General features: G+C 43.8%; 1 protein-coding gene across 4 annotated transcripts in view; it reads left to right on the forward strand.

Annotated features, from left to right (window-relative positions):
• The first annotated feature begins 1044 nt into the window (after positions 1–1044).
• The window catches only part of PXK (PX domain containing serine/threonine kinase like), a 363685-nt gene continuing 337520 nt past the window's right edge, over positions 1045–27209 (forward strand). For all 4 annotated transcript variants that reach the window (XM_086939058.1, XM_086939056.1, XM_086939057.1 and 1 more), the window contains exon 1: positions 1045–1416. In XM_086939058.1, the coding sequence (XP_086795184.1) occupies positions 1315–1416 (102 nt within the window). In that variant the 5' untranslated portion in view covers positions 1045–1314. The remainder of the gene's footprint in view (positions 1417–27209) is intronic.

The raw sequence follows: 27209 nt of genomic DNA on the forward strand, positions 1-27209 counted from the left end.
ACAACCACACACACAACCTCACACAACCACAACCACACATACAACCACACACACAACCACACACACAACCACACACACACACAACACACACCCATAACCACACACACACAACCACACACAACCACACACACAAACATCCACACACACACAACCACGCACACATACACAACCACACATACACAACCACACACAAACAACCACACACACAACCCCACAGACAACCACACACACAACCACACACACAACCACACACACAACCACACACACAACTACACACACACAACCACACACACAACCACAACCACACACAACCACACACACACAACCACATACACAACTACAAACACAACACACACACAACCACACACGCAACCACAGACACACACACAAGCACACATACAACCACACACACAACCACACACACAACTCACACAACCACACACACACAACCAACCACAGTTCGTGCTATATTTAAAAAAAATTAAATTGCAATGCAATAGGTCTCACATTACTGAATCTTTGAGCTGCTAGTGTTGCATTATTAATGGCAATGCCAACAGCTCAAACTTTTATAATGCAAGACCGAGTGCATTGCAAATGCTTGTTTACGAGTCTGGCCGGTGTTTTTCTTTGGAATCCAGCAAAAAAGGTGGCAACCGTATCTCCAATTGAGGCCCTAGTGTACTTTTCATTTTACTCTTTTTGTTGTATTTGCGGGTTGTGTACATTTCTTTGTGATACTGTTATTGGTGCCAGCCACACTATGGCATGAGTGCTGCTGGTCACGGTAAGAAGTAGGCTGATATCACAATGAGTAAGAGGTTAGTGGCAGGCTATCGGCTACAAGGATAAGGGATGCTATCAGATTCTGGTGGAGAAGGAGCGGCTAATAGGTAGGGGGAGGAGAAAAGGGCGGTAGGTGGAGTTGTAAATTAGCGAGCGACAGATAACTTGGTTACAGGAGGAAGAGCCAGAGGAGTAGACTGGGTTGGCAGTAGGAGGAGAAGTGGTTGTTAGGGGCGTAGAAGAGGATGGCAGGAGGCAGGGAGGGGGCTGGCTCTGATTAACAGAGGGCGGAATGGGGGAATCCGACCGCCGGCGGAGGTGGCGGAGGGAAGGAGGTTCCTTCACCCGACCGCATGCCAAGTGGTGCTTGCGCAGGGCTTTAGGACCCAGCGGGCGCCGGGGCTGTCCTGTTGACAGCAGGCCCGCCTCCGTCTCCAGCGCCGAGCCCCACAGAGCGCCGAATGCTGCCGGCCCGAGCGCTTCCCTTGCCGCTGCCCGTCCCCCGTACAGCCCGCAGCCGCGCGCGGCATGGCCTTCATGGACAAGCCTCCGGCCGGGAAGGTGCTGCTGGACGACACGGTGCCGCTGACAGCGGTGATCGAGGCCAGCCAGAGCCTGCATTCCCACACGGTAAGGGATCGGCGGGTCGGTGCGCTGGGGGTTGCCGGAGGGAGCTAGACCGAGCTCCGAGGCGGGTTAGTCGGGGCTGGGAGAGCGGTGCGTTGTCCCGGTCAGCGGGCCGGAGCCTTCCTAGGAGGGAGTGTAGGTTGCCTTGGGAGCGGGGGACGCCAGTGGACAAGGTCCTGGAAACTCCCAGGCCTCCTCCGTATCTGCTTATTCCCTTCCTTCGTTTTCTCCACCTTTGCCCCACACATATCACTCTGTTTTTATTTACATTTCTGATGCTCGACTCTGGGTATTTATGTGGTGGACGTGTCTTTACTTTTTTTCTTATCTGGCTCCATTACGTTTCCCGAACATCTTTATATCTATCTGTCAGTACATTCTAATCTGTATTCGTGTTTTCTTCTGTTTTTCCATTTTTCCCTTCCTATTTATGTTGTCTTGATCTTTCGCTCTTTTTGTGTTCTTCTCCACATTTGCTATTTTCCTTGCTCCACAGTTCTCAAACACATGTATGAAATCCTGTCTCTGTATTTCCTCTTGTCTCGTTTTATCTGTTTAGTGCCCCCACCTCCTCCCATCCTTGGCGGTTCATCTGTGTTTTTAGTGTTAACGTAATTTCTCTCTGACGTTTCCCTGAGACGCTCTTTATGTTTGTGTCTTGTATTTGTCTCCTCTAAATATCAATTTCCCCCACTGTCCGTTCCTTCACCAGTGAGGCGTTCTACCTACTTTCATATTTTAATTTCATGCTCTGGCGACTGTCGCCAGTAACGGCATGGGAATGAACATGATTGATAGATTATCAACAGTGTGCTAAGAAGGGCAGCCATGGAAGTCATAGCCCAGGTTCAGAGGAAGGCTAAGGCGTTCTGTGGTGTAAGCTCAGTGCTGTAGGACATATTTTGCTTCATTTTGCCTTGTGTGTGATACTGAGTTTATTCTCGCCACAGTTTCTGGTCTGTTGCCAATTTATAATTTTCCCTACTCGGGTATTCCCTAAATTGAAGGTTTTAACTATTGTGTTTTTACTGTTCGACGTTAGGTGATCAGTATGCACTAATGTGAAGTTCAGGGTACATTTTGTAAAATTCCTTTCCCTTTCTTCTCACTATAATTTGAATGTGTTTGCAGTTCTGTATATGCTCCTTTTTAATGCACTGTGTGCAAATGTCTGTTGTACTCAATAACTGATTACAATCTCATTAAAAGCAAGTGGTAAGGGCATCTAAAATCTTATCAAACTCACTTCACCCACCAGACACAACTCTACACTTCCCCAAAAGAGTCCAGTTTTTTTATTCTTAATATACATAGGGTTTTTACAGTAGAAAAATCATTATACAATCCAGCTGACACATTTTTTCACTAAATTACTTAGCCTTTTCAAAGCATGCTATCGTTTCAAGTTGTTGCAACTTAGGGTAAATATTTTGGGAGTACCTGTGTGTTTTTCTTTTGCCTGCCTTCTGAAATGTTAACCAAATTAATTTTTGCAAGACTTGGAAAGCCAATCACAGTTGCCAAATTCCTCCAGTTATTATGTCATCATTATGATCTTTGTCTTGTTCGAATTGGTAGTTTAAGCAGAACAACCCGGATGATGTTCACTAGTCAGTTTTTCGCCTCTCCTCTCCTGCAGCCTTAAGGTATACTAAGCACTGTGTAGACAACCCCTAACTTTTTTACTTGGCTGATGTGGGGTGCACAACTGCTGGTTTACAGCTGGTAATGATTTTTTTTTATTTAAACATTTTTTTTTTAGTCCTCATCAAGCAAAAAAAGATTTAGAGTATGGAGGAGTCAGATGCCCCGTTTCCTAGTTTTGACCCACTCTTCTGCACTGCTTTTTTTTCTCTCTCGGGGTACGGTTTACCTTGTACTCAGGGGCCCCCTTTTGTCCATATCTAGGCACATGATTATCGGCGGGAGAGGAGCTAGTCATTTTGACTACTCAGTTCAAAGCTCAGCTTGAAATCGATGTTACCTTTGCCTTAATCAGTTACCAAATTGTATTTTTCCCAAATATTCCAGAACCTGTTTTTCTTACTCTGCCTCCCCTGTTTGTCCAGTTTGTATACCCTTAAAAGTGAGTTTAACCATTCGGAGTAGCTTGGTGATGTTTGTTTTATCCAATTTATGCAAATTTCCCTCCTGGCTAAGAGGATTAGTAAAAAGAGGATACTTTCTTGGCCCTTGGACAGTGTGATACTTTGCGAGTTATTTGTAGCCCCAAAGATAATTAAATCAATGCTTACCTCTATTTGTTGTTCTAATACCTCGGAAAGAGTCTTACCGATCTGGTCCCAGTAATCCTCCAGCATCACGCTCTCTCCGAAAATGAGTAGGTCGTCCGCATTCTCTGTTCCACATTTGGGACATTTCTTTGCTGTACTGTTTTGAAATTTTGACAGTTTTTGGGGTCCAATAAGCTCTATGTATTGTGAACAAGTGTTTTTTTTTCATTGGAGCAGATTTTACCACCCTGCTAGCAATGATGTTCGAGGTTTCTCAAAGGTTTGCAATGTCGAGGTCTGGCATTGATTTTCCCCAGATATCTTGAGGTACTTTGTATTCCTCCTCACCTGATCTTATCAAAGCCCAATACCAATATGATTTCTCTTTTTTGAATGGCTCTGTGTTCAAGAGCTTTTGTTCGATGATTTCATCCCCTTGTAGATCCTCTTTTACTCCTTTAAGTCATCCGTTTAATTGATAGTATTTAAATCTGGATAGCGTCCCCTGGGTTTCTCTATCTAGGATCTCCCATTCTGTGATCTTATTGTCTTTTATCAATTGACCCCAGTAGTTTTTATTGGCTTCCTTTAGAGGGTTTATTAAGCTGTCTTTTAGACATTCCGGTGTGCCTGGGGATTCCCAGATTGGGGAGGATTTACTATAATAAGGTATTACCAGGGTAGTTCTTATATCGTACCAGGTTCTTGCTGCTGATCTAATCATCTTTAGTTTGATTTTTTTTGACAAATTTGGGGTGTCCAAATTTGTATAGGTAGTGATCCTTTCCAGGTCCGATTAATACTTTCCAGTGCGTAGGCCAATTTTCACTTATGCCTAGAAAAATCCTTATATTTTTGAACTGGAAAGCTTTATAATACTCCAATATGTCTGGGCTGGCTATGCCGCCTTGTATCTTACTACTTCTCAATTTTTTCCAGCTAATCCTTACTCCTTTTGAAGCCCATATAAAGCCAGATATCTCCCCTTGCAGCTTTTTCATCTCTACCTTGTTAAACTCTAATGGGAGCGAGTTAACCGCATCGCTGCTGCGGTGATTTTTTCGCTGTGCGGCTGTTTTCCGTTTTCCGCGTTACATGACGAGCTCAGCTCGTCATCAGCACACGCCACCCGTGGCTGACGACGAGCTGAGCTCGTCATCAGCAGCGAAGGGGTTAATCAGATAGTGCATTTCGGCAATACTGTCTTTTTTATTAGGTTGGACTTCCCTAAGAAAGATGTAAGCCAGACCAAGCCTTAAGGAGTATGCTTATTTCCTTATGTACTCTCTTGAAATTTAAACTGGCTATTCCTTCAATACTTTGGATGTACTCAATTCCCAGATACTTTATTTTGTTCTTCACTAAAGGGTTCCCAGACACGTCAGTCCACTCCATTATTTCAGATTTTAATTGATTTGCCTGGTAGCCTGAGACTGCCCCATATTTATTTATGATATTTTCTATTTTTGGAAGTGAAGTGGTTAAGTTTCCTGTAAATATCATTGTCATCCGCCAACAATGCGACTTTCTTCTCCCATCCTTGATAAGTGAAATGTATAATCTCTTCATCACTTCTTAAAAGACATGCTAAGGGTTCTATATAAAAATTAAATAATAAGGGGGACAGGGGACAACCCTGTCTGGTTCCTCTTTTTATTTGCACACTTTCTGTAAGTCCACATTTGGCCCATAATAGCCCACCACTGTGTATATGTTATAGATTTTTGCTTTCACGCTTACCCAGCTTCCCTTCTTATCTACTTCTGATCTCTCAATCACTGCTTTGAGGGATTTCTTAAATATGATCGCCACTCCTTTAACGTTCAGTTTTGATTTGTGCAGATGCAGTGCTCTATCCAGCTTTGATTTTTCCACTAAGGTTCCCATTCTTCCTTAGTTAAGTGAGATTCTTGGAATATTCTCTCGCAGTCACTGTTTTTTAAATATTCCAGTATTTTTGATCTACATTTTCTTATTCGCAGCCCATTTACATTCCAAGTTAAGACATTAAGCTTTTTTCCTTTCCCTCCTGTATTTGTATTAATCATTCTTGTTCAGTTTCTTGCATCTTGCCCTTTTGTATATCAGGTGTTTTTTGAGGTTCTCTAATTTTCTCTTCGCTAGAGCCCCTCTTCTCTTGTACCTTGAAAAAGGAATGGAGTGATGGAGTGATTTTTTGAGTACTTGTTCCCCCCGGCTTTGCTAGACCATTTTCCTTTTTCTGGTCCTAATGAAAACCTGGGATTGACCTCGTATAGGTTGAAACATGTAGACCATTCACATAGATACTTGCGGTCATAATCACCCACCAGTATCTTTTCACTATTTTTAATATTGTCCAGTTGCTTGCGAATAAAGTTTTTTCAATAAAGTTATACCAGGACAATTTTTAACATCGCTGCTTTTTTTGCACCAATCACTCAAAAAAAAAAACAGCTCCACTGAAGTTCAGATGTCGCAGCACACCCTGGTAACACTCGGTCATCAGGGTGGACCCCAATGATGAAGCATGCCACCAACCAGGTTGGTGAGTGAGAGTTTTTTTAACAAAGGGTAATACTCCTTTGGTTCTAAACACATCCCATTCATAATCTTCCTCAGATTCCTATGGTGATACTCCATTTTTGTTATATTTATACTTTAGTCCAGGAGACTTGGAGTGTATCCCTTTCACATATGTGAAAAAGTCCCTTACTCTCTTCCTTGTTTATACATGAGTCTGACTCATGCCTTCATATCCCTGTGCAAGTACGCTAAAAAGTGCACCAGTGCTTCATCCATCCCACATAAAAGAAGGTTTGACCACAGCTTTGAATCATTTTCAGAATCAAATGCTGTGGTCAAATCAATAAAAGCCAAATATATATAGAGCATTGTCTGGCTACAGTATACTTCCTTATAATTAAGGTCAAATTTAAACACTGTTCGATGGTCCTGACCCAACTTCAGAATCCATATTGGCAAGGGTAATGTGCTTCTCCTCTGACCAATCCTTAATCATGTTGTCCAGATGCCTTCCTAATATGTCTAATGTTGAGGCTATTAGGAAAATGGGCGTGTAACAAACTGGCTGCATGCCGTCACCCTTTTTGAAGATGGCCTCTATAATAGAGGCTGACCATGAGCTCGGCAATGGAGAGTGTACAAGATTGTTAAAATGGTCATTAAGAACTGTGCCCAGAAAGCAGGGTTATGCTTAATAAGGTCAATTAGAACTCTATTGGACCAGAGGCTTTGCCACCCGTACTCTGTTCTATTGCATCCTTAACTTTGCTCAACAGAACCTGGACTCCTATACCCCTTTGGGACCTAAAGGATTTCCGCCTCCTCTGGATTGGATACATAAATACTTGTAATAGTCTCCTCCCATGTTCCACCAGTGACGTGACAAGTAATTGGGATCAGTGCCTACATGCGTCTCATATCCGATACAGCAGACCAAAAAAAGTCTGCTGTTCTTTGCATTATCCACCGGCACCAGTGAGTCCCACTGTTTGGTTAGAACTTCCCTCTTTCTCCTAATGGTGACTACTTTATATTCCTGACATAGAGATGTAACTTCCTGTGGATCCCTAGGTTTTGCCATAAGAGCCCTATGTAACTGTCGGTTAACCTTAGAACATTCTTTGTCAAACCACCTGGGCTTATTATCGGTTGCACACAGTAACATCCTCCTTATATTAAGACAAAGCTGGCTAAAGGCACCAGTTACTTGGTGTTCGATATCAACCTCTATTAAACAAGTCTAGATCAGTTTTGGGTTCTCCCTACTCACTTTGTTAAAAAGTTGGGCAGGTTCTTCGACTCTTCTTACCAATCTTAAATTGTCAATGGTCAGTTGGAGATTTCTAGCTGTGCAATAAATCCTGTAAATAGGCTTGGGTATAGTTCAAATACTACCTCAATAGAGTTGTGGTCGCCATAGTGTGATGAGACAACTTTCCCATGCAGCAATGACTCCCTCCAAACTAGATGATATAAAAATATAATCTATCTAAATGCAGCAGCGTCTACCAGTAAAGGTGAGGATAGAAAAGTCATTTCTACCTACTACATCCAATATATTGTTTAAGTTGTGCGCAACCAGGTACTCCATCAACTCAAACCCTCTAGTGTCAGTGCTATTAAAACAAGCATTTGCAATGCAATGGTCTCGGCATCATTAAAGGTAGAGCTATTGGCATTGCTCATGACATTTTTTTTCTTTAAATCAAAAATAAATGGGCATTGTCATTAACATTGCCAATACACAGCACTCTGCACTCAACAGCACACAATGCTCTGCACACTGGCTCTGCACACTCACTACTCTGCACCCTCACCACTCTGCCCTCACCACTCTGCCCTCACCACTCTGCCCTCACCACTCTGCACTCACCACTCTGCACTCACCACTCTGCACTCACCACTCTGCACTCACCACTCTGCCCTCACCACTCTGCACTCACCACTCTGCACTCACCACTCTGCACTCACCACTCTGCACTCACCACTCTGCACTCACCACTCTGCACTCACCACTCTGCACTCACCACTCTGCACTCACCACTCTGCACTCACCACTCTGCACTCACCACTTATCCACCGTTCCCCTCGCCCCCCACCCACCCCCTCAATTAACTGCGCGTGTTGCATACAAACTGCACAGAGCAGACGTACTTTTTCGTCGGGCCAAATGCTTCCATTGTAGCTATGAGTTCGACTTCAGCATGATTGCAAAACGCTAAAATAAGTATAAATTGAAGTGTGCAGAGGTCCTGAGGCACTATGGGTGGGGTGTCGAGCACAGCAGGCCCGGGGGCGGATCTAGTCCAAACTTTAAACATAAAAGGCCACTCGCACAACAGGTTGGTTGTATGTGCCTTAAGTGGACAGCGTTAAAATGCAGCCTGCATCCCGCTCTCCTGGGCTTGTGTTGGACACGCCACAAAGGGTCACGGCTATGTGAATATTCGCCATGCCTTTCCCACGCTCAACGCCATTTTAAATTCACCCCTAAACTAACTGGCACACGTGGTGCAGAACGTGGGAAAACACAGAAGCCCTTGTTTCACATGGACAAAAGCATTAAATGTGCTGGAGAAATACCTTAACGCATTTTAATGTGACGCAAAATGCTCAAGGGTTTTAAAGAAAAAAAATCCCGATAAGTTTTTAAAGAGAAATTCCCAATAGGCCATACGTTTTCCATGAATTAATATAGTTAGTAAATGTCTAAAATAAATTATTGTGGCTGCAATTTTAAAATTTTTTTTTGGTGTGGGGGCAGATAAGTGAAAGCCCTGCTTAAGCCCAACCTGTTTGCAGTTTTCTTGCGCGGCCGCCCCGGAAGTCAGGCACGGTCGCCTGTGACGGGGGCGGGGCCACGTTCACACCGGAAGAGGAGGCAGGCGGAGTCGTAGCGTCTCGCGGCCCGGGGCTCCTGTGAGCGGTGTAGAGCCCCGGGGCTGCGCCAGCAGGAGGTTGGGCGCCGCGTGCTGAGGTAAGGTAGGTGCACGTGTGTGTATGCTCGTGTGTGTGTGTGTGTGTGTATGTATGTGTGCGACGGTGACGGCGGGGGAGGGGGGGGCCTCGGTGCAGGGGGAGGGGGGGCCTCGGTGCACTTGTGTGTGTGCGCGCGTGTGTGTATGAGTCAGGGGTGGTGTCTCTGTATGTATGTGCGTGCGTGCATGGGCGCGTGTGTGTGTGTATGCGCATGCGTGTGTGGTGCTTGCGCTTCCCAGTAGACAGCGCCTGGCCACAGCGCGTGTTCCAGTTACAAATCGCCTGGAAGGATGCGCGTGGCCAGGACTGTCTCCTGGGAATGATAGTCGCTGACAAAAGATCTCGGCGGAGACGCGCTTCCGCGCGTTGACGCCGAGACCTAAAAACATTCTGGGTTGTTTAGGACGTCAATATAGTGGGTGCTCGGGGAAGCCTGTATCATCTCCTCTGACCTAGATAGCCTTACTTCATCAAGCCTGCATTGTGTCCTCTGACACTGATAATTAACTCACTGTGTCTTCCATTATCGTCATCCAGTAGATTTTATAAAAGCAACTTTCTATTAGATTTAAATTCCGAGAGTTCGAGGGAGTGGGGATGTAGCATTGTAATTAATAATTTGTGGACTGTAGTTCATCTACATTGGTTTTGTTTTCTTTGCTTCTTAGTAAGCAACAATGGCAAACTCTTTCTTTCTAAAAGGCCTTTAATCAGAGATATTTTGCTGCCACTAAATAATCTCCATTTGTAAGCTGAGCTCTTGAATAAATCTCTAATGCAGTGGTGAGAGAGAGTTTTTTCTCCCTGGCCTATATTGAGTTTGCTGTCTGATTTGAAATAACCAAAAGGCCATTCATTGCCGTTGTGTAATTATGAAGTACAGCAATAGGAATGATGAACTAAAAGATCTGGTCGAAGTGTATTTTTTTCAGGTTGGAGTGGCGGGGGAGGGGAGGTGGCAAGGAGGGTAAATGTGGGGGCGAAAAACATTTGCTTTTGAAGCACCTAACGTATTTGTCTGACCTCTTCTTGCTTTGTTACGCCCCAACATGGGTCCTGTTTCCCCACCACTTTTTAGTTAATTTTATATTTTATTTATAAAGCATGGGTTCTACTAAGTCTGCATTTTGCAGTTAATACAGCAAGATCTTCTAAATACTGATTTTTAAGATTTGTTGCACCTTTTATCTGACCTATACTTTTTTTGTGAGTAAAGTTGGCCCACTGATCTTAACCGTCGGGCTTGAGCCTCAAGTTTCCCACTGTGGTTGGTTACTATACCTTTGATAGAAGTTGTGTGCTAATCTTTTTAACAGTATGATTTGCATAGCCATATGTGATGAAGGGCTATGCAGAAAGCATTATCACCAAACAAATTACAGAGCAACCTTATACCCTTTGGGGAATAGTGGTACAATGCACACAAAACAGGGGATTTCCAAGGGAAGTGTTTCTGTACATGGTTTATCTACCCAGTTCAGAAGATTACCCATACAGCCACAGTAAGAAATACATTAGACGTTATTCTTCATTCAAAATCATAAAAGATGACTGGGCCTGGAGACCATTGACAGTTAATTAGAGTATGTATTTGAATCCAATTTAGCCATGTACACTATTTTTAGAATGGATAAATAATGGTCAGTGATGTGAAAGATTAAATTAAAAGTCTACTCTGTGTAAGAGAAGTAATCCGTTCTTACGCAAGTTCAAGTTATTTCGAGTTCTGGATGTGTGAGTTTATCTAACAGTAAAGTTCCAACCTGTAATAGCAACGTTTTGGTCCGTGAACATCAAATGGCAGACCCTCTTCAGTATGGAATCATTCACAGTGGCCCCTGACTTGCTCATTAATATTGTGATGGTATGTGAACGCAGGAGCTGTTCCCCCTCATGCGATAGTGGGTGAATCCCACCAGGCACAAACAAGCTGAATAGATTCGCCTATTTGGAGCGATTGAGGGCCCTTAAGAAAATAACAGAAACATAGAACTACACAATGTACAGTACCAATAATAGACATTTCAAGATGTGGGGCCAGGAAGTTAATGGGGGAGCCAAAATGTAAGTGTGAGTGCCAAAAATATAATTGACAAAATTGAGATATTTGGTTCAGTTCAATGAGGGTGAAAAAGGCAAAGGTAACTGTCTACACTTATTAGCCAGATAAGAATAAGTGAAAAATATTTACTGAACAGAATGATGAATGACCCTTGGGTATCCCTTGTGTTTAGTAAGAATTGGCAAAGAGGATTCAATGTCTTTACTAGAGTTGCAATTGAGTGTTTTGTGCTCTTGAGGGTAATGTACATATTAAATGAAGCACTGTTAGTTTACCATATGTTTGTGATTGTCTGTAAGGCTGTTCCCGCACTCTGCACTGCCGAAGTAAAACGACATATTGACTACTTCTTAATGTTTGGTCTCAAGAATAATCTTTAAGTCTACTTATTGACGGTACATTTGAAAATGTTGTAGAGCCTGCCATTGTTACAGTGGTTTGTAATGGTAAATTAATTCTTAGTGTATTGCTTTTAAGATAATTGGCACCATTGAATGTTTTAAGAACATTTAACAGTAAGCTTCATGCAGATGTTACAAGGTTATTCATTCTAAGTACTTAGAAGTATTTAAAAAAAAAGAGATATTAGTATTTTAATTTCTTACCACACAACAGTATACATACATTTAATCATCAGTTGTACAAGTCATGGTAGTTCCGCAGCGTGTTTCGCTACTTAGGTTACAGTAGTTCAGGTTGCTTGTATCATTCACTGTTTATCGTTGGTCATTTCTACGATCTCATTCCTAACAGTGTTGTCCTCCCGACTTCCGTTTAAGAACTGCCCCCCCCCCCCACATACCCCTGCGCTGCTGTCAACTAAAAGACCTATGGCTCTCTGATGTGTGTGCGTGATCTGGGTCTTCCTCTACTGTGGCCAGGTGTGTTGGGCCGTGCACACCTTTCCGCGGCTACTGGTTTGGTATGTCATTGCGCTCCATACTACTCATGCTGTCCCCTTCGGGGTCTACTTGGGCCGGACTTACAGGTCGGGACGGTCCCTGAGGTGTGCTAGGCACGCAGACTTCTGTCCCTCATTCCTTATGTCATCGAGTAGTGTTCCCCACACCTGTGCCCTCTCCAGCCTCCCTATTCCTCGTTCTGCATTTCTGAGCAATATTCTGTGGTCACAGCCTGCCCATTTTGCTAATTCGCACTTCCACCTGATGACCCTAGGGCCCGCTGGAGCCTTCCACCTGCTGGTCAGTTCTCGCTTCGCCAGTATTCGCCACTTTAGTCTTCGCTGAGTGGGGAACAGGTTGAGCAACGCGTGGCTTGGCGTGCATGGTTCTACCCTTCCTGTGATTCGTGCTGTTTCCCTAAGTACTTAGAAGTAGCAATGCTTTCGCAGCATTCAACACCTGATTGCATTTTGGATGTTGTATTAGTTGTAATTCCACACAGAAGTGGAGGGCTGCTTGAAGACTTTGTTTAGTTCTAGCTAATCGGTGTTTGAGAAATAATTACCTGAGGACAAATGACAAATGGTGTAAGAGTCCTCAGCTGTATCTCAACTATGATTTGTCCATGAACGTTTGTGTGGAAGAATTTTGAGGTAGATGGGATGATGCATTCTGCCTGTCCTTATGAATCGAAGCTCACTGAAATCTCTTCTTTATCCTTCTTATAAGTACATTTTGTAAACGGGGTGGTGAGGGGTGGGTTGGAAGGGAGAACCGAAATCTGAGGGAGGTACTAATTTCAAGAGATGTTATAGGTGGCTCTAGTCTGCTGTATGTTGCTTATTTTTTGAAAAAACAATAAAAAATATTTTTAAAAAACCTTAAATGTTGGAAACATCATAAACGAGCATTTGCAATGCAATAGGTCTCGCATTAGAAAACTTTGAGCTATTGGTATTGTAAATGAATTTTTTTTTATTTGTGTGTTGGTTTTGTAAATAGCGAAATTATTGGCTTTGTCATTCACAATGCCAATAGTTTTAACTTTCGCAAATGTGACACCTATAGCATTTGTAATGCAATATGGGTTGTATTTATGTGACTTCGATGTATTGATATTACAAACAATGGCTTTTAATTTGTAATAATGAATACTTAAATAAAAGTTATTGTAATTTATAATGGCAATAGCTTAAAGTTTTGCAAATAACTTTTGTGAAGATTATCTTCAGTGTATTTTATTGTGACGAAAATCAAAGAACAGAAGTGAAATATTAACATCTTTTTGTGACATTTGTAATAAAGCTTGAAACATTGAGAGAACATATTTGAACCAGTTGTTGTTGAATGGTTGCACAGATTGATGCTGTGGTGGCGACGAGTGATGCTGTGGTAGCGCATAGTGATGCTGTGGTAGCGCATAGTGATGCTGTGGTGCCCCTGAGTGATGCTGTGGTGCCCCTGAGTGATACTGTGGTGCCCCTGAGTGATGCTGTGGTGCCCCTGAGTGATGCTGTGGTGATGCGATAGATAGATAGAGTGAGGGCGATAGAGTGAGGGTGTGTGAGGTGGTGAGGGTGTGTGAGAGGGTGAGGGTGTGTGAGAGGGTGAGGGTGTGTGAGAGGGTGAGGGTGTGTGAGAGGATGAGGGTGTGAGAATGAGGGTGTGTGAGGGTGAGGGGGTGTGTGAGGGTGTGAGGGAGGGTGTGAGGGAGGGTGAGGGGGTGTGAGGGTGAGGGTGAGGGGATGTGGAGGTGAGGGGGTGGGTGAGGGTGAGTGGGGGTGAGTGAGGGTGAGGGGTGATAGGGGGGTGAGGGGGTGTGATTATGAGGGTGAGGGGGTGTATGAGGGTGAGGGGGTGTGTGAGGGGTGTGTGAGGGTGAGGGGTGTGTGAGGGTGAGGGGGTGGGTGAAGGGGTGTGTGAGGGTGAGAGGATGTGAGTGAGGGTGAGGCTGTAAGGGGGGGTGAGGGTGGGTGAGGGGTGAAGGGGTGTGAGGGTGAAGGGGTGTGAGGGTGAAGGGGTGTGAGGGTGAAGGGGTGTGAGGGTGAAGGGGTGTGAGGGATGGTGAAGGGATGTGAGGGTGAGGGGGTGTGAGGGGGGGATGGGAGGGTGAGGGGGTGAGAGGGTGTGTGAGGGTGAATGAGAGGGTGAGTGAGGGTGAGAGGGTAAGTGAGGGTGGATGAGGGGGTGTGTGAGGGTGAGGGAGTGTGAGGGTGAGGGGGTGTGTGAGGGTGTGAAGGTGAGAGGGTGGGTAAGGGTAAGAGGGTGGGTGAGGGTGTGGGTGAGGGGGTGTGAGGGAGGGTGAGGGGATGTGAGGGAGGGTGAGGGGATGTGAGGGTGGGTGAGGGGATGTGAGGGTGAAGGGATGTGAGGGTGATAGGGTGTGTGTGGGTGAGAGGGTAAGTGAGGCTTGGTGGGTGAGGGTGTGTGTGAGGGGCTGTCGGGTGGTGAGGGGGTGTATGATGAGGGGGTGTATGAGGGTGAGGAGGTGTGTGAGGGTGAGGGCATGTGGAGGTGAGGGGTGGGTGAGGGGGTGTGTGAGGGTGAGGGGGTGAGAGGATGTGTGAGGGTGAGAGTGAGTGAGGGTGAGGGTGTGTGAGGGTCTGTGTGGGTGAGAGGGTGGGTGAGGGGTGAGAGGGGGTGTGGGGGTGTGAGGGATGGTGTGAGGGATGGTGAGGGGATGTGAGGGTGAAGGGGGTGAGGGGGTGTGAGGGAGGGAATGGGAGGGTGAGGGGGTGTGTGAGGGTGAGGGGATGTGTGAGGGTGAGAGGGTGTGTGAGGGTGAGAGGGTGTGTGAGGGTGAGAGGGTGTGAGGGTGAGAGGGTAAGTGAGGGTGAGAGGGTAAGTGAGGGTGGGTGAGGGTGTGTGTGAGGGTGAAGGTTTGTGTGAGGGAGTGTGAGGGTGAATGTTTGTGTGAGGGTGTGAAGGTGAGAGGGTGTGTGAGGGTGAGAGGGTGTGTGAGGGTGGGAGGGTGAGAGGGTGTGTGAGGGTGAGAGGGTGCGTGAGGGTGAGAGGGTGCGTGAGGGTGAGAGGGTGCGAGAGGGTGAGAGGGTGCGTAAGGGTGAGAGGGTGGGTGAGGGGATGGGAGTGAGGGTGAGCGTGAGGGGTGTGTGTAGGTGAGAGGGTGAGGGCGAGAGGGTAAGTGAGGGTGAGAGGGTGGGAGACGGTGAGGGTGTGTGTGGGTGAGGGCTGTGGGGGGGTCAGGGTGAGGGTGTGTGAGGGTGTGAGGGTGAGAGGGTGCGTGAGGGTGAGAGGGTGCGTGAGGGTGAGAGGATGCGTGGGTTTGAGAGGGTGCGTGAGGGTGAGAGGGTGCGTAAGGGTGAGAGGGTGGGTGAGGGGATGGGAGTGAGGGTGAGCGTGAGGGGGGTGTGTAGGTGAGAGGTGAGGGGGGTGTGTAGGTGAGAGGGTGAGGGCGAGAGGGTAAGTGAGGGTGAGAGGGTGGGAGACGGTGAGGGTGTGTGTGGGTGAGGGCTGTGGGGGGGTCAGGGTGAGGGTGTGTGAGGGTGTGAAGGTGAGAGGGTGTGTGAGGTTGAGAGGGTGTGTGAGGTTGAGAGGGTGTGTGAGGGGGTTAGGGAGGGTGAGGGGCTGTGGGGGGGTGAGGGTATGGGATGTGAGGATGAGGGGGTGTGAGGGTGAGGAGGTATGAGGGTGAGGAGGTGTGAGGGTGAGGGTGAGGGTGAGGGTGTTTCAGAACTCAGTTATTAACTTGGAGCCAGCGACATTTTGCAACACATGTATGTGTAATGCTAATGACTTCCAATGGCGTACAGGTACACACGCTAATTCGATACAAGGAGTAAGGCCAAGATGATGTGCCCTCACTTGTAGTGTATGTGATGGACAACACACTTTCAAATTAGTTATTAAATTAAACACCAAGCAAGCCTTTACTTTAAGTGTCAGCCCTGTGTTACGGAAACCACTGGTGAATCAAGATTGGGCTGTGCAACTAATCACAGGATAGTCAGGCGCTACACATTTTGCAGGAACCGTAAATATTGTTTACAGAATTGATACCAATTACAAGCCATAAATAAACAGATGGAACATGGGGAAAAGTGGCAAAGGAGTTTGCATATAACTAAGTGCCCTCCTGCGTCTCCCATCAAAACTTCAGATACTAACTGCTACCAGCTACAGTAGAGAATGTAGCACACACCCTTCAGCAGCAAAACTGTGCAGATCGATCCAGCTTGACTGCAAAAAACAACTGCGTGAAAAGACTGTGTAGCAGACTGATCTGGACTTAACAATACGTTATTGACCGACGTTTCATAACGAACACTCTCAAGTGCAAAGCAACCCAAACAGAAAAGTAATTCACATTTACCCAGAGTACAACATATGAAATATATTGCTTGCTCGGCCTGTGTAGTGTGTTCCTGTGAGCCCACTGTAATCTATTGTGACGCACTGCCATGCAAAGTATGGGGAGACTCACCGCGAAGACGGAAGCTCTGCACTGCTTGTAGATGACTGGCTGTTGTGTTATTTTACAGCCCCAGCTGGTGGTTTTGGTTTCACGTTTGCTTTTTTTCAGCTGCTCACAGGGTGCGTGGCTCTTCCTGTATCTGTGATCCTGAAAAACAAGCCCCCTCGTTGCCGGGGTAACCCTCCAAGCTGGTGCCAATCCCGGAGCGGCTTGGTGGTGGTCGATGGACTCTGGTCCCGGTGAATTCAATTTTAAGTGCCCTTGCGTCTCCCGGGCCAGCGGCGGTTGTGTAATCTGCATGTAAAGTGCAAGTCAAACAGGGGCATCAAAGGAAGCAGAGGAGATGGTGGGGGACAGCTGGGCATAGCGACGCGACCCGAGCCCCTTACAATAAAGACCTACCCCAGAGAACACATGGGAGAGGACTCGGCAAGGTGAAAAGGTACGGCTGTGAGACACGCTCTGTGTTGGGGGAGGGGGAGGAGCGTTAAAGCGCGCGCTTAAGAACAGCGATGCGAAGTGAAATTATAGCAGAGCAAGCGCAGGAAAACTGTAAGGAAACACCCAGCAGGGAAATAATAGAGTGAGGCAGCACACGTGTAAAGAAACACCCAGCAATGAAATCATAGCCGAGGAAGCAGCAAACGAAACGCCCGGCAGTGGATGCAGAGCAAGCCCAGCAAACTTGCAAAGAAACATCCGGCAGGGAAATCATAGCAGAGAAAGCGCAGCAAACGTGTAAAGAAACGTCTGGCAGTGAAATCCTATCAGATGAAGCAGTAACGTGTAAAGAAACGCCCGGAAGTGAAATCATAGAACAAGCGCAGCAAACGTGTAAAGAAACAGCCGACAATGTTGAGCAGCATAAACAACGCACCGTGAATTCAAGTCACCGCATCGAATTCACGTAGGAAGTGCCGTGAATCGATCTCGGAGCGGGGTGGGGAGACTTAAAACAAGCATTGGCGGCCGCAAAAAAACGGCAGCGAAATGAAGAAACAAGGCAGCGCTGGGAGTGGGGCTGAGCAGAAATGCGAGTCACGGCCTGGCGGCCGTGAAGTGTGAACCAGTGGGCGGGGAGGCAGAAGCAAATGGTAAGGGGAGCCTTTGAAGAGCAAGGCAGGGGGATAGAAGCGCGGTCACGAGCACGTGCACTTCTACAAATCCGCATCGTAAAAAGTCAGCTTTGTGGTTTGGCTGCAATAGGTCTCTCTGCGAGACCTAACCAGGCATTGCTTCAACCGGTAATTGCAGAACTGCATGCCAGAAGTTGCAATTAATACCTTGTGTGGAATACTGAGATTGGCACATCCAGAAGAATGCCTAGCTAGTTGGTACTAATTACTGGGGTGTGTGTGTGTGTGTGTGTGTTTGCTTGTTATGAGATACGGAGATGGGTGCTAAATTACTGTATTGCCCATATACTGCTGGAGGTTAACAGACGCTAACTGCCCTTCCCCTCAGGCACCTTTTTGCATCAAGCCCTTTATTGTGTGGTGGTAAATTAAATGCAAATAAGTTTTCAAGAGCACACTACCAAAATTAGCACCTTGTTCATCGAACAATGACGCTTAAGTAGCACCTGGGCTTTGTGGTAGAAAATGTATTTATATTTCATGTGCCTTTCGAAGATGTGACTGACATCCATGTTTTGATTAACCTCCACTTTGTATTGAAGTGTAATGTAAGATTTGTTTTTACTGATATATATCCGGCTCAATACTCCATTTCGCTGCGCAAATGAAGGGACTGCACACTTCAAGGTATTCGACTAAATTTATTCACCGAAGATTTCTATCTATCTATCTATCTATCTATCTATCTATCTATCTATCTATCTATCTATCTATCTATCTATCTATCTATCTATCTATCTATCTATCTATCTATCTATCTATCTATCTATCTATCTATCTCCAGTGTTCATTGCTCTCAATAGTGCGGGTGCAGCAGCTCGTGGAGGCGGTCTGTGATAATATTCTTTCCCAACAATATCTCCATTCGTGATAACAAAATGCTGCGCACTCTGGCTCGATATACTGATGATTCATTGCAGAACTCTTTCAATAAATATCCATAATTTAGAGACTTACATTTCCTGTATATTCAATGTACTGTCAATTATCAAAATTGGCACACTACTCGAATCCCATTCTGGCTCGGGATTTTGGCAAGTGCCTAATTCATCCTACAGCTATCAATTAAGCCAACGATTTTATCTACAGTGGGTCTAGAATCCTACATTCAACCTACTCCTCATATAAATAATTAAATGAGCATACAAAGTGTAAAATATCATTGAATGTTTCAATAGTAAAAACATAAAAATACATATTAAAATCATACCTATTTCAAATGTTTCCAACACTAAAAGCATCCAAAAAGGTTTTCCCGGCGGGGTCAAGTCACATAAAGTGCAAGTGCATTGTAAACAGACCTCTTCATTTTCATATTGTCTATCTATATGGATAATAAATCTATAAATAATGTTACCTTTGCGGCCAATCTATCAGAAGTAGTTTATGGTAAAGTACAAGTGCTTCTTTTAATGTCTACTTTAAAGTGCAAGTTTGGACTTCTAGTCAGTACAGTACATAAGATTGTATAGTGCAAGTGGTTTTCCAACAATTAATCCATTATTTGCCACCTACTAGACCATGTATCCCCATGGAACAATATGAAAGGTGCAAGTGCACTTTGAAATATAAGTATATATAAATAAATCCATTTGATTGCTGTAATATTCCAACATATTACCATCCTGATTCCAGATGCTAAAATCATACAATTTCATCCAATTGTTGTGCAATGTTCTCTGAACACGTCTAACACATTAGTCAATCTCGTTGTGGATTAAGGAGCTTGTTATTAAAATGAGCCAGCTGACCTGGATAATATTAGTGGCCTAAGAGTACATGTAGTCCTCGTCTGTTTTCAATCCTGACTTGATTCTGGTATTGAACAGCATTATGTATTTTGATTCCAACTGTCGCAATTTTCCCTCTCTATTACCTCCTTCTCATTTTAGCCACCTGATCAACTACAAAATTAGTTAGATCTTCTAATCTGCCCTTGTGTATCTCATTTATGTGGCGTACCACAGGGTAAGTTTTATCATTGTTTTTGACTGCCCGCATATGCTGGAGTATACGAACATGGACCATGTGGATGGTACTTCCTGAATATAACTTTGGGCAGGAGCACTGTAGGATGTAAACTACATGGTCACTCCGGCAGTTCACAAAGCATCTCATTTTCCATGGGTTTGCCATTAATGGGGATATGACTGATTTGGCTTTTTGGGCAATTGTACAGGCTCTACCCTTTTGGAATTTATAAAATACCTGTATTTGCCCTGAGCCAACTCTCCCATTTTTATTAGTTCCGGACTGCTGTAGACCAGCTCTTGCCTCATAGATTTGCCACTTTTGAATGTCACCTGTGGCCTGCGTTTTACCACTGTACTGAGCATTGGGTCACTTCTTATCAGGTGCCAGTGCCTACTCGCACAGTCTCTCACCTTTGTGTGGTAGGCACTGTACCCGGTGATCAACCTCCTTGTCCTGCCTCTCTTTTCTTTCTTTCTTTCTTTCTTGAAGAGGATGCATGATTGTGACACCACCTTTCTCCTTGCTTTGTAAATTCCTTTTCAGTGATTTCTTAAAGAGACAGTAGCAGGTACATGACATTCTTGGCAATCAAAAAGCAGTTCCAACTAGTGCACAACTCAAACAATGATGCAGCAGTGTGCGTTACTGCTGACAATGAAGAAATTGACATATCGGTTAGCCTTGACATTCCTCAGAATGTTTTCCACGTAAGCGACGCATTTCAGTTTTGTCTCCTTATTATACAATAATATAGTCTTATTGTTTAGGTCACTGACCCCCAGATCAGGGTACTTAGTACCCTTACTTTCCCGATTATTCTTCTATAGTCGAAGGTGACTCCATTATGCCATCACCCATTCATAGCAGGCATACTTTCCCAACTGAAGAGTACTTTTCCCTTCATAAATAATAAATAAATACCCTTCACTTCAAGTTCAAGTTCAAATAACTTTATTCGATTGTAAACCTTACAATCATAAAAGCACAATTCATAAACATACAGTTAAAAACAAACCGACCATTTCATTTATGAGATAAGAGTTTTCATAAACAATATAAAACAGGAGTAACAGGCAGAATAAACATTTTAAAAATATAAATAGTTACAGCAAGATAAAGTTAAAAATACCTAACGGCAACAGCAGCATAGTTATCCCTCCATACTTTTCCTGAAAGTAATTGCTAGTTTCAGAAAACATACAAACAAATAAGGTGCAGTCACATTTCAGAAGTTGAAGGTAGTAAAGTGCTGGTTTAATCTGTGCAAATTTCAGTTTTTTGAGGCAAGGTTTTAGATATAGCCTCCGAGGTACTGTATAATAAGGGCAAATAAGTAAAGTGTGCCAGATCTTGCGGAGACTTTCCTTCGCAGCCGCAAGCTGGCAACACCTGGCCTCGATGGGCCCCACTTGGTACCGCCAGTAAGAGATGAAACAGATCAAAACGGAACCTTGTTAATAGATAACGTTCATAGCCAGTCATGGGCCATGATAGATATGGTTCCATTTGTAGACAGGTTTTAAGTAGAACATGTTTCCTAACACTGTCTTTCTGCAGCTCAACCTCCTCCCGGGCAGTGTACCTGGTTGTCATAAATGTGTTTTTCACAAAAGTGACATCTGATTTGGTAATAAGGTTTGGGGTTAAAAACTTATTTTACCCTATTGTTTGTTATTTATTGGTTTGCTAATTAAGTAAAGGCCGGTAGCGGTCCTTTCTCTGGCATAATTTGTACGCAAGGGAAACATGCATGTCTTTTTTGTTCATTTGTATTTTTAAAGAGACAAAACATATCTTGCTAATTTAATTCCTACTCTTTCTTGCGATGAAACCATACAACTCCTATTATAATGAATCATTCTCCTTTTGCAGGAAATGTTCATACGTTGCCTTAGAGTTAGAATGATGTATGGTACTTCTATTTTGGTGTTAATAAAGTAGGCCAGGGCCTTCTTTCGAGCAGTAAGATATGAATCATTTCCTCTTCTCCCAATACAGTTCAGCAGGTGCTATGTGCAGGTTTATAATTCTCTTGTGGGGGTTGATTCATCTTCCGGCATCCGAGGCACATTGTGCAAAGAGAGCTACATTCAGCAATCATGTCTACAATTGTGTTCAAGTGTCATGAGCTTTTTCCTTTTGTGCAGTCTCTGTATCGATGCAAGTTATGTCTCTTATGCTTTGCCCACTGGGTAGGTCTAATGAATGATACCTTTTTTGTGTATAGCGCTTCTTACCACACAACTGCTAATTTATTTTCCCCATATGTTATTTATATTTTGTAATACGATATCCTCTACATACAGTTTTTTAAAAAGTATAGATATGAGGCAAATTTTTACAGCCATAATCGACAGGGCTGCAAAGCTGCTCTAACGTATATTCTCAAAATATTCATAGTATGTTAATATTTCTTCATATTTTAAGGAGGCATCACGATTACTCACTATATAAAAAGCCAGTTCTTGAAATTTCAGGGTTCCTTGATTGCACCAATTTCCGTTGTATATATGAAACATATGACCGGTTCCTATCCATGAGTTCCATCTAGCTAGTGCCATTGTTAGTCACGAGTGATACTTCGCGTTGCACTCTAGCTAGTGCCATTGTCAGTCATGGATGATATATTGGGCTGCACTCCATCAGACTAGGGAAATATGTTCGTAGGGGGACACAGATGTTTTTAGGGTGTGATGAGCCTTGCAATAAGCCAGATCTTTTTGCTAGCCTTTAATGATGGGCATTGCCCCATCCAATGTCACCTCAGCGCTTAGCCAGCAATAATGAGAGCACCATATGTTTTCCATTTAGGGGATGGAAGCTCCTTCACATAGCCCAGTAGGGCCAGCAGTGTAGATAGGGTAAAGTGTACAAAGTCGGCTTCTTGGTATTGACATCTGGGACATTTCTGGTCTACTTCTAGGCTGAAGGATTTTAGTTTCTTTGAATGTGTCACGCGGGATCAGAAAAAAGGAGGGGCAGGGGTTGAATGTCTGCGGTTGGGTGGCTCGAACGTAGGGTGACCAGATTTTGAGAACCAAAAACCGTGGCAGGCTAGAAATCAAAGTAGGACTAAAGGATTTAGTCTTACTTCTATATCTGGCCTGTCCCTGTTTTTGCGTAGCCTTGTAAAAATGAGTGTATATTTATGTATATATCTATATCACTTCCGAAAATGCTGCTGGCTTCTGTTGTGCGCCTGATCGAAGGGCGCATCGTCAATGAGCGGATTCCGCAATCTCAGCTTTAACTCCTTTTTCCCTTTTCCTTGTATGGTAAAGGAGTCGACGCTTTGTGAAGAAACTGCAGTCGTACGGATATTAGCTCAGCTCCAAACTTATTTGTGTGCACCCGAAATTACCACTAGATGCGTTTTTGCTGTCCTGCAGCCTTGCTTACTGATAGTGATTCACCATTATGCATGTGTATTTACAAAAAAGTGGTGTGCAACTTCATAATAGACAAGGAGAAAAGACTTTTGCAAAGACTGTCAAAATCTTACAGATTACTGTATTGTACATAATTCATTTAAGTATGTTCCGCATTTCAAGCATGCCTGATTGTGAAACGAGCAAACACAAAATTACATATTACTCTGCATATTTTTTCCAAAGTTACTAAGTAAAAAGTGATTGAGTCACAAATAATCCAGCCCAAGTGGGCAAATTCTATTGAGCTTTTCATTTCCTTTGTTACCCATGGTAGGTACCCTCCAAAATATTGTACATTCAATCAAGAATAAACTTATTGTGGTTAGCATTGGTAATATAAATATTAATTGTGGAGAGTGAAACGAAACAAATTGGAGTATGACAACATGTAAACCAATTATATAGCACAACCTACTCATCAATATACACATATGTTCTATTAAGACCCTCAGTGGGTAGCATACCTAAATAATTCCTTAAAGATCTTTTTAATAACACAGCTACTGTCACAGGGAGTTAAACATCCAATTTATTACCACTAACAAAACAGACATGTTTCAGCGCTCGGCCGTTGTCAATGTCAGGTCGCCAATCACAATTTTCTTTTTTTAAACCAAATCACTTGATACAAAAAATAAAGATTAACGTGATGTTATAGTTGGGCAAAATTGTACAAAATTAAACTAGTTAAAAACCTGTTTGAGATGTGTTGCACATAGATATTAGAAACAGTTCAAAACAAATCAGTTAAAAGAAAAAACGGCAGTTGCTCGGAATCTATAGAAACAGGCAGAAAGATTCCAACTCTTCTTTAACTATCTAAGTAGTGCAAAATTAGGTATGTTCCCTCTGCTTGCCATTGTAAGCTAGGAAAATAGAGCAGAAAAAAGAAAAACAATGTTCCATTTTCAGTGCTAAACAGGTGCTTCATTTATGCTCCTTGACCTGATCTGCCTTCTAGCAGCAGGGATTGTGATGTCAGAAGTCTACAATAATAACTTATAATAGTCGAGCTCAGCCATCTTTTCTTTATAATGTGTGACTGGGTGCATCACAAGCCGCTAATTATAAACAAATTAGAAACACGTTTATAAAGGGATTGCAGAATCCCATGTATTATATGGTAATAATATCTTACTTTGCATTAAAAAAACTAAAACCTCAGCAATTCACTGAAAAAAGTAAAGGTTATAGTTGGGCGAATTTGTCAGTTTAAATGTAACTTTTTAAACTAAAAAAAACTTTTGAAATTCAAGAGGGATAGTTATTTCAAGAAACTAACTTGCCACCCTCGCCATGCACTGCTTATACCCTTACATGTTATATAACTTCACGACATGTAATTGTTGACAACACTGTGCATGGCGGAGGGGGGGGGGGCACAACTGACATTGTCACCTAAGTTTAATGTCACTTTAAACATAGTTTTTTTTTCTTTGAAAAAATGAAATCTATATATAATGCCCTCTGCCGTACATTTTAACAATATTGCAAGTTATCTCCGCATTCCATGACCTTTTAATGGAACATTGCATATCGTTTAAACCGGATTATATGTATATTTTTTATGCAATCATGTGTTTAAAAATACATTTTATGACCAAACTATCAAGACTCCTTAAATGGACCTAGTACACAAACCAAGATTACTTTCACCGAATGCCACAGTGTGATTTTCACGGTTTCAGCACCACTCTTGTTTAAAAAACAAAAAAAATGCTGAGATTTACAGATCCGCCATGATTGTCATGGCAATTTAAAAAAAAAATGCTTTTAGGCATAGCCGGGGACCCTGGGACCCCACCACAAGACCTCAGGGGTCACGGTATTCCTATCCTGCCCATTCTCTTTTTATTTAACTTTTTATCATGGGACTTATTTCGTTGAAGTGTTGACTGCCAATCAGATCTCACCATGAGATCTGTCTGATGCACCAAGGATCCAAAGTCCCTAGATACACATTTGTTTTTTCTTTAATAACTCACAAAGTATATTGAACGGATTCACAGCAAATCACAACAAGCATTTGCAATGCAATAGGTCTCGCATTTGTGAGAGTTTGAGCTATTGGCATTGTAAATGACAATGCCTTTTATTTATGCGTTTGAAAACCAGCGAGCTGTGCCTAAACAAGCACTTTGTACTTGTAGTCCTTGCTTATGAGAAGCAAGGCTGGTAGTCTCCTTTTCTGCAAGCCTTGCTTCTCGTAAGCAAGGACTATACGTACAAAGTGCGTGTTTGTGCACTGCTTGTAGATTTTCAAAACAAATTAATAAAAGGCATTGTCATTTACAATGCCAATAGCTCCAACTCTCGCAAATGCAAGACCTATTGCATTACAAATGCTTGTTTTGACTAATTGTGACAGGGAGATGTCAGTGAAAACTAAGGGCCTGATTACGATTGCACAGTATTTATAGGATAGTAAATCTGCACACGAGATTTACATAACTGCGCAGTAACATCAAGCAAGTACTAAGCAATTGCAAGTTGAACCTCCTGGAATAAGGAATTAACACCTTGGACCTTTATGCAAATCAGAACAGCATAATCTCAAAAAGACAGCAAGCACACAAGTTACAACTATGGGATGAAGTAAGCCATCACAAGTGCAGGTGAATCTGAAGTCCGTTTAATGCAATACATTCAAAATAAACATGGTTGTGGTTAATTATTTCTGTATTTTACAAGTTTACCAGTATTGTTAGAGTCATAAATATGCTTTGCGAGGACACACTGGATACCTTTAAAACATATTTTTCCTCTCAGTTGTCCACAGATGTTGATATTCAAACCAAAATAAAAGACTCTGCGTGTATTCATGAACATCTCACAAAAACTGTATCGATGGAAGGGCTTCTGCTAAGCTGTTTTGTGATTGCAAAATTGAAGGACAGGGAGAAATATGCAACAAGCACACTTGCAAGAAACCTCTAGACACAAAGTGCACTGATAAACTCTCAAAAGGACACCAAGCCTACTAGCTGTGAGGAAACCATTTCTATGTATGACTGGTGCGTGTCTCGGTCACTGGGTGTGTTTTAGCCAATGACCGTGTAAGTTATATTACACACTTGTGTGAGTGATTGTGCAAATGTGTGACATACTGTGAGTGCAAGCCTATATATATATGGGTGCGCGAGTGGATAGGGAGTTGGGCAAATTCCTATGTGCTTATGTGTGTGCATGAGAGGGGGTGTGTGTATGTGTGTGTGTATGTTTATAGTTGGATGCGGGACTGTGCTGTGTGTATGTTTGGCCATAGCACAATGGGCCCACATGAACAATAATGCCTTGAAGCATGCTCGCCCACACAAATGTTCTCCCCCCACACCTGCCCGGACATTCTTTCATTTGATGTTTTAGCTGCTTATCTGGAGACAGTTCAGAAGCCTGAAGCTATTGGCATCAATGACCGCAGCACCGTAGCATAACAGCTGACTGACATAATCACATTTCACTGACAAACTTTAATGCTCAAGTAACAAGTGTGAAAAGCAGCCTGGCTCGGAATAAAGCCCACACAGATTTGCCCTGCACTGCTTGCTGCATTCTACCAGCTACAAGATCTGCACAGGGCCATTTCATGCATACAAAGGCCTGCTGTACTGAACAGCCAGCCTTTGCCAGAATAGCACTGTAGGTGGAAAGAAATATGAGACTTCCGTTTCCAGTGAATAAAATGAGGCAGCAGGGAGCCTCTTTTGTATTTAGAGGTCAGTTCCTCGCGGATTACTCCAGAGTTATGACTGCCCCATAAGGCATACATCTCTGCCCAACTCACCTGAATCACTCACAGATTAGCTCCTCACGCTGATGCCAAGTTATTTGCGGGAGTGGGCAACAGTGTGTGGCAGCAGGGGGTGAGAGGGAGTTGGGAGGGCAAGAAAGCATGCTGATGACATATTAATAACCGCGCCTGCAGCAGGTTAAAGAACAAGAACAAGACGTGCAGGGCGAGTGCCGGTCCGGAGAGAAGGGGCGGGACTGCGAGAGCCGATTCCGACGTGCGCCTTCGGATTGGGCCGCGCGACGTCACGTGAGCTGTCTACGGTAGAAGCTCACGCGCTCGACCCGATCAGAAGGCGCGCGTCGGAATCCGACACCGCCATAGGGAATGCTGGGCGCGCGGCCAGCTCTT

This window comes from Lissotriton vulgaris, chromosome 9 (genome assembly GCF_964263255.1).
Source record: "Lissotriton vulgaris chromosome 9, aLisVul1.2, whole genome shotgun sequence".
In the NCBI taxonomy this organism is placed as follows: domain Eukaryota; kingdom Metazoa; phylum Chordata; class Amphibia; order Caudata; family Salamandridae; genus Lissotriton; species Lissotriton vulgaris.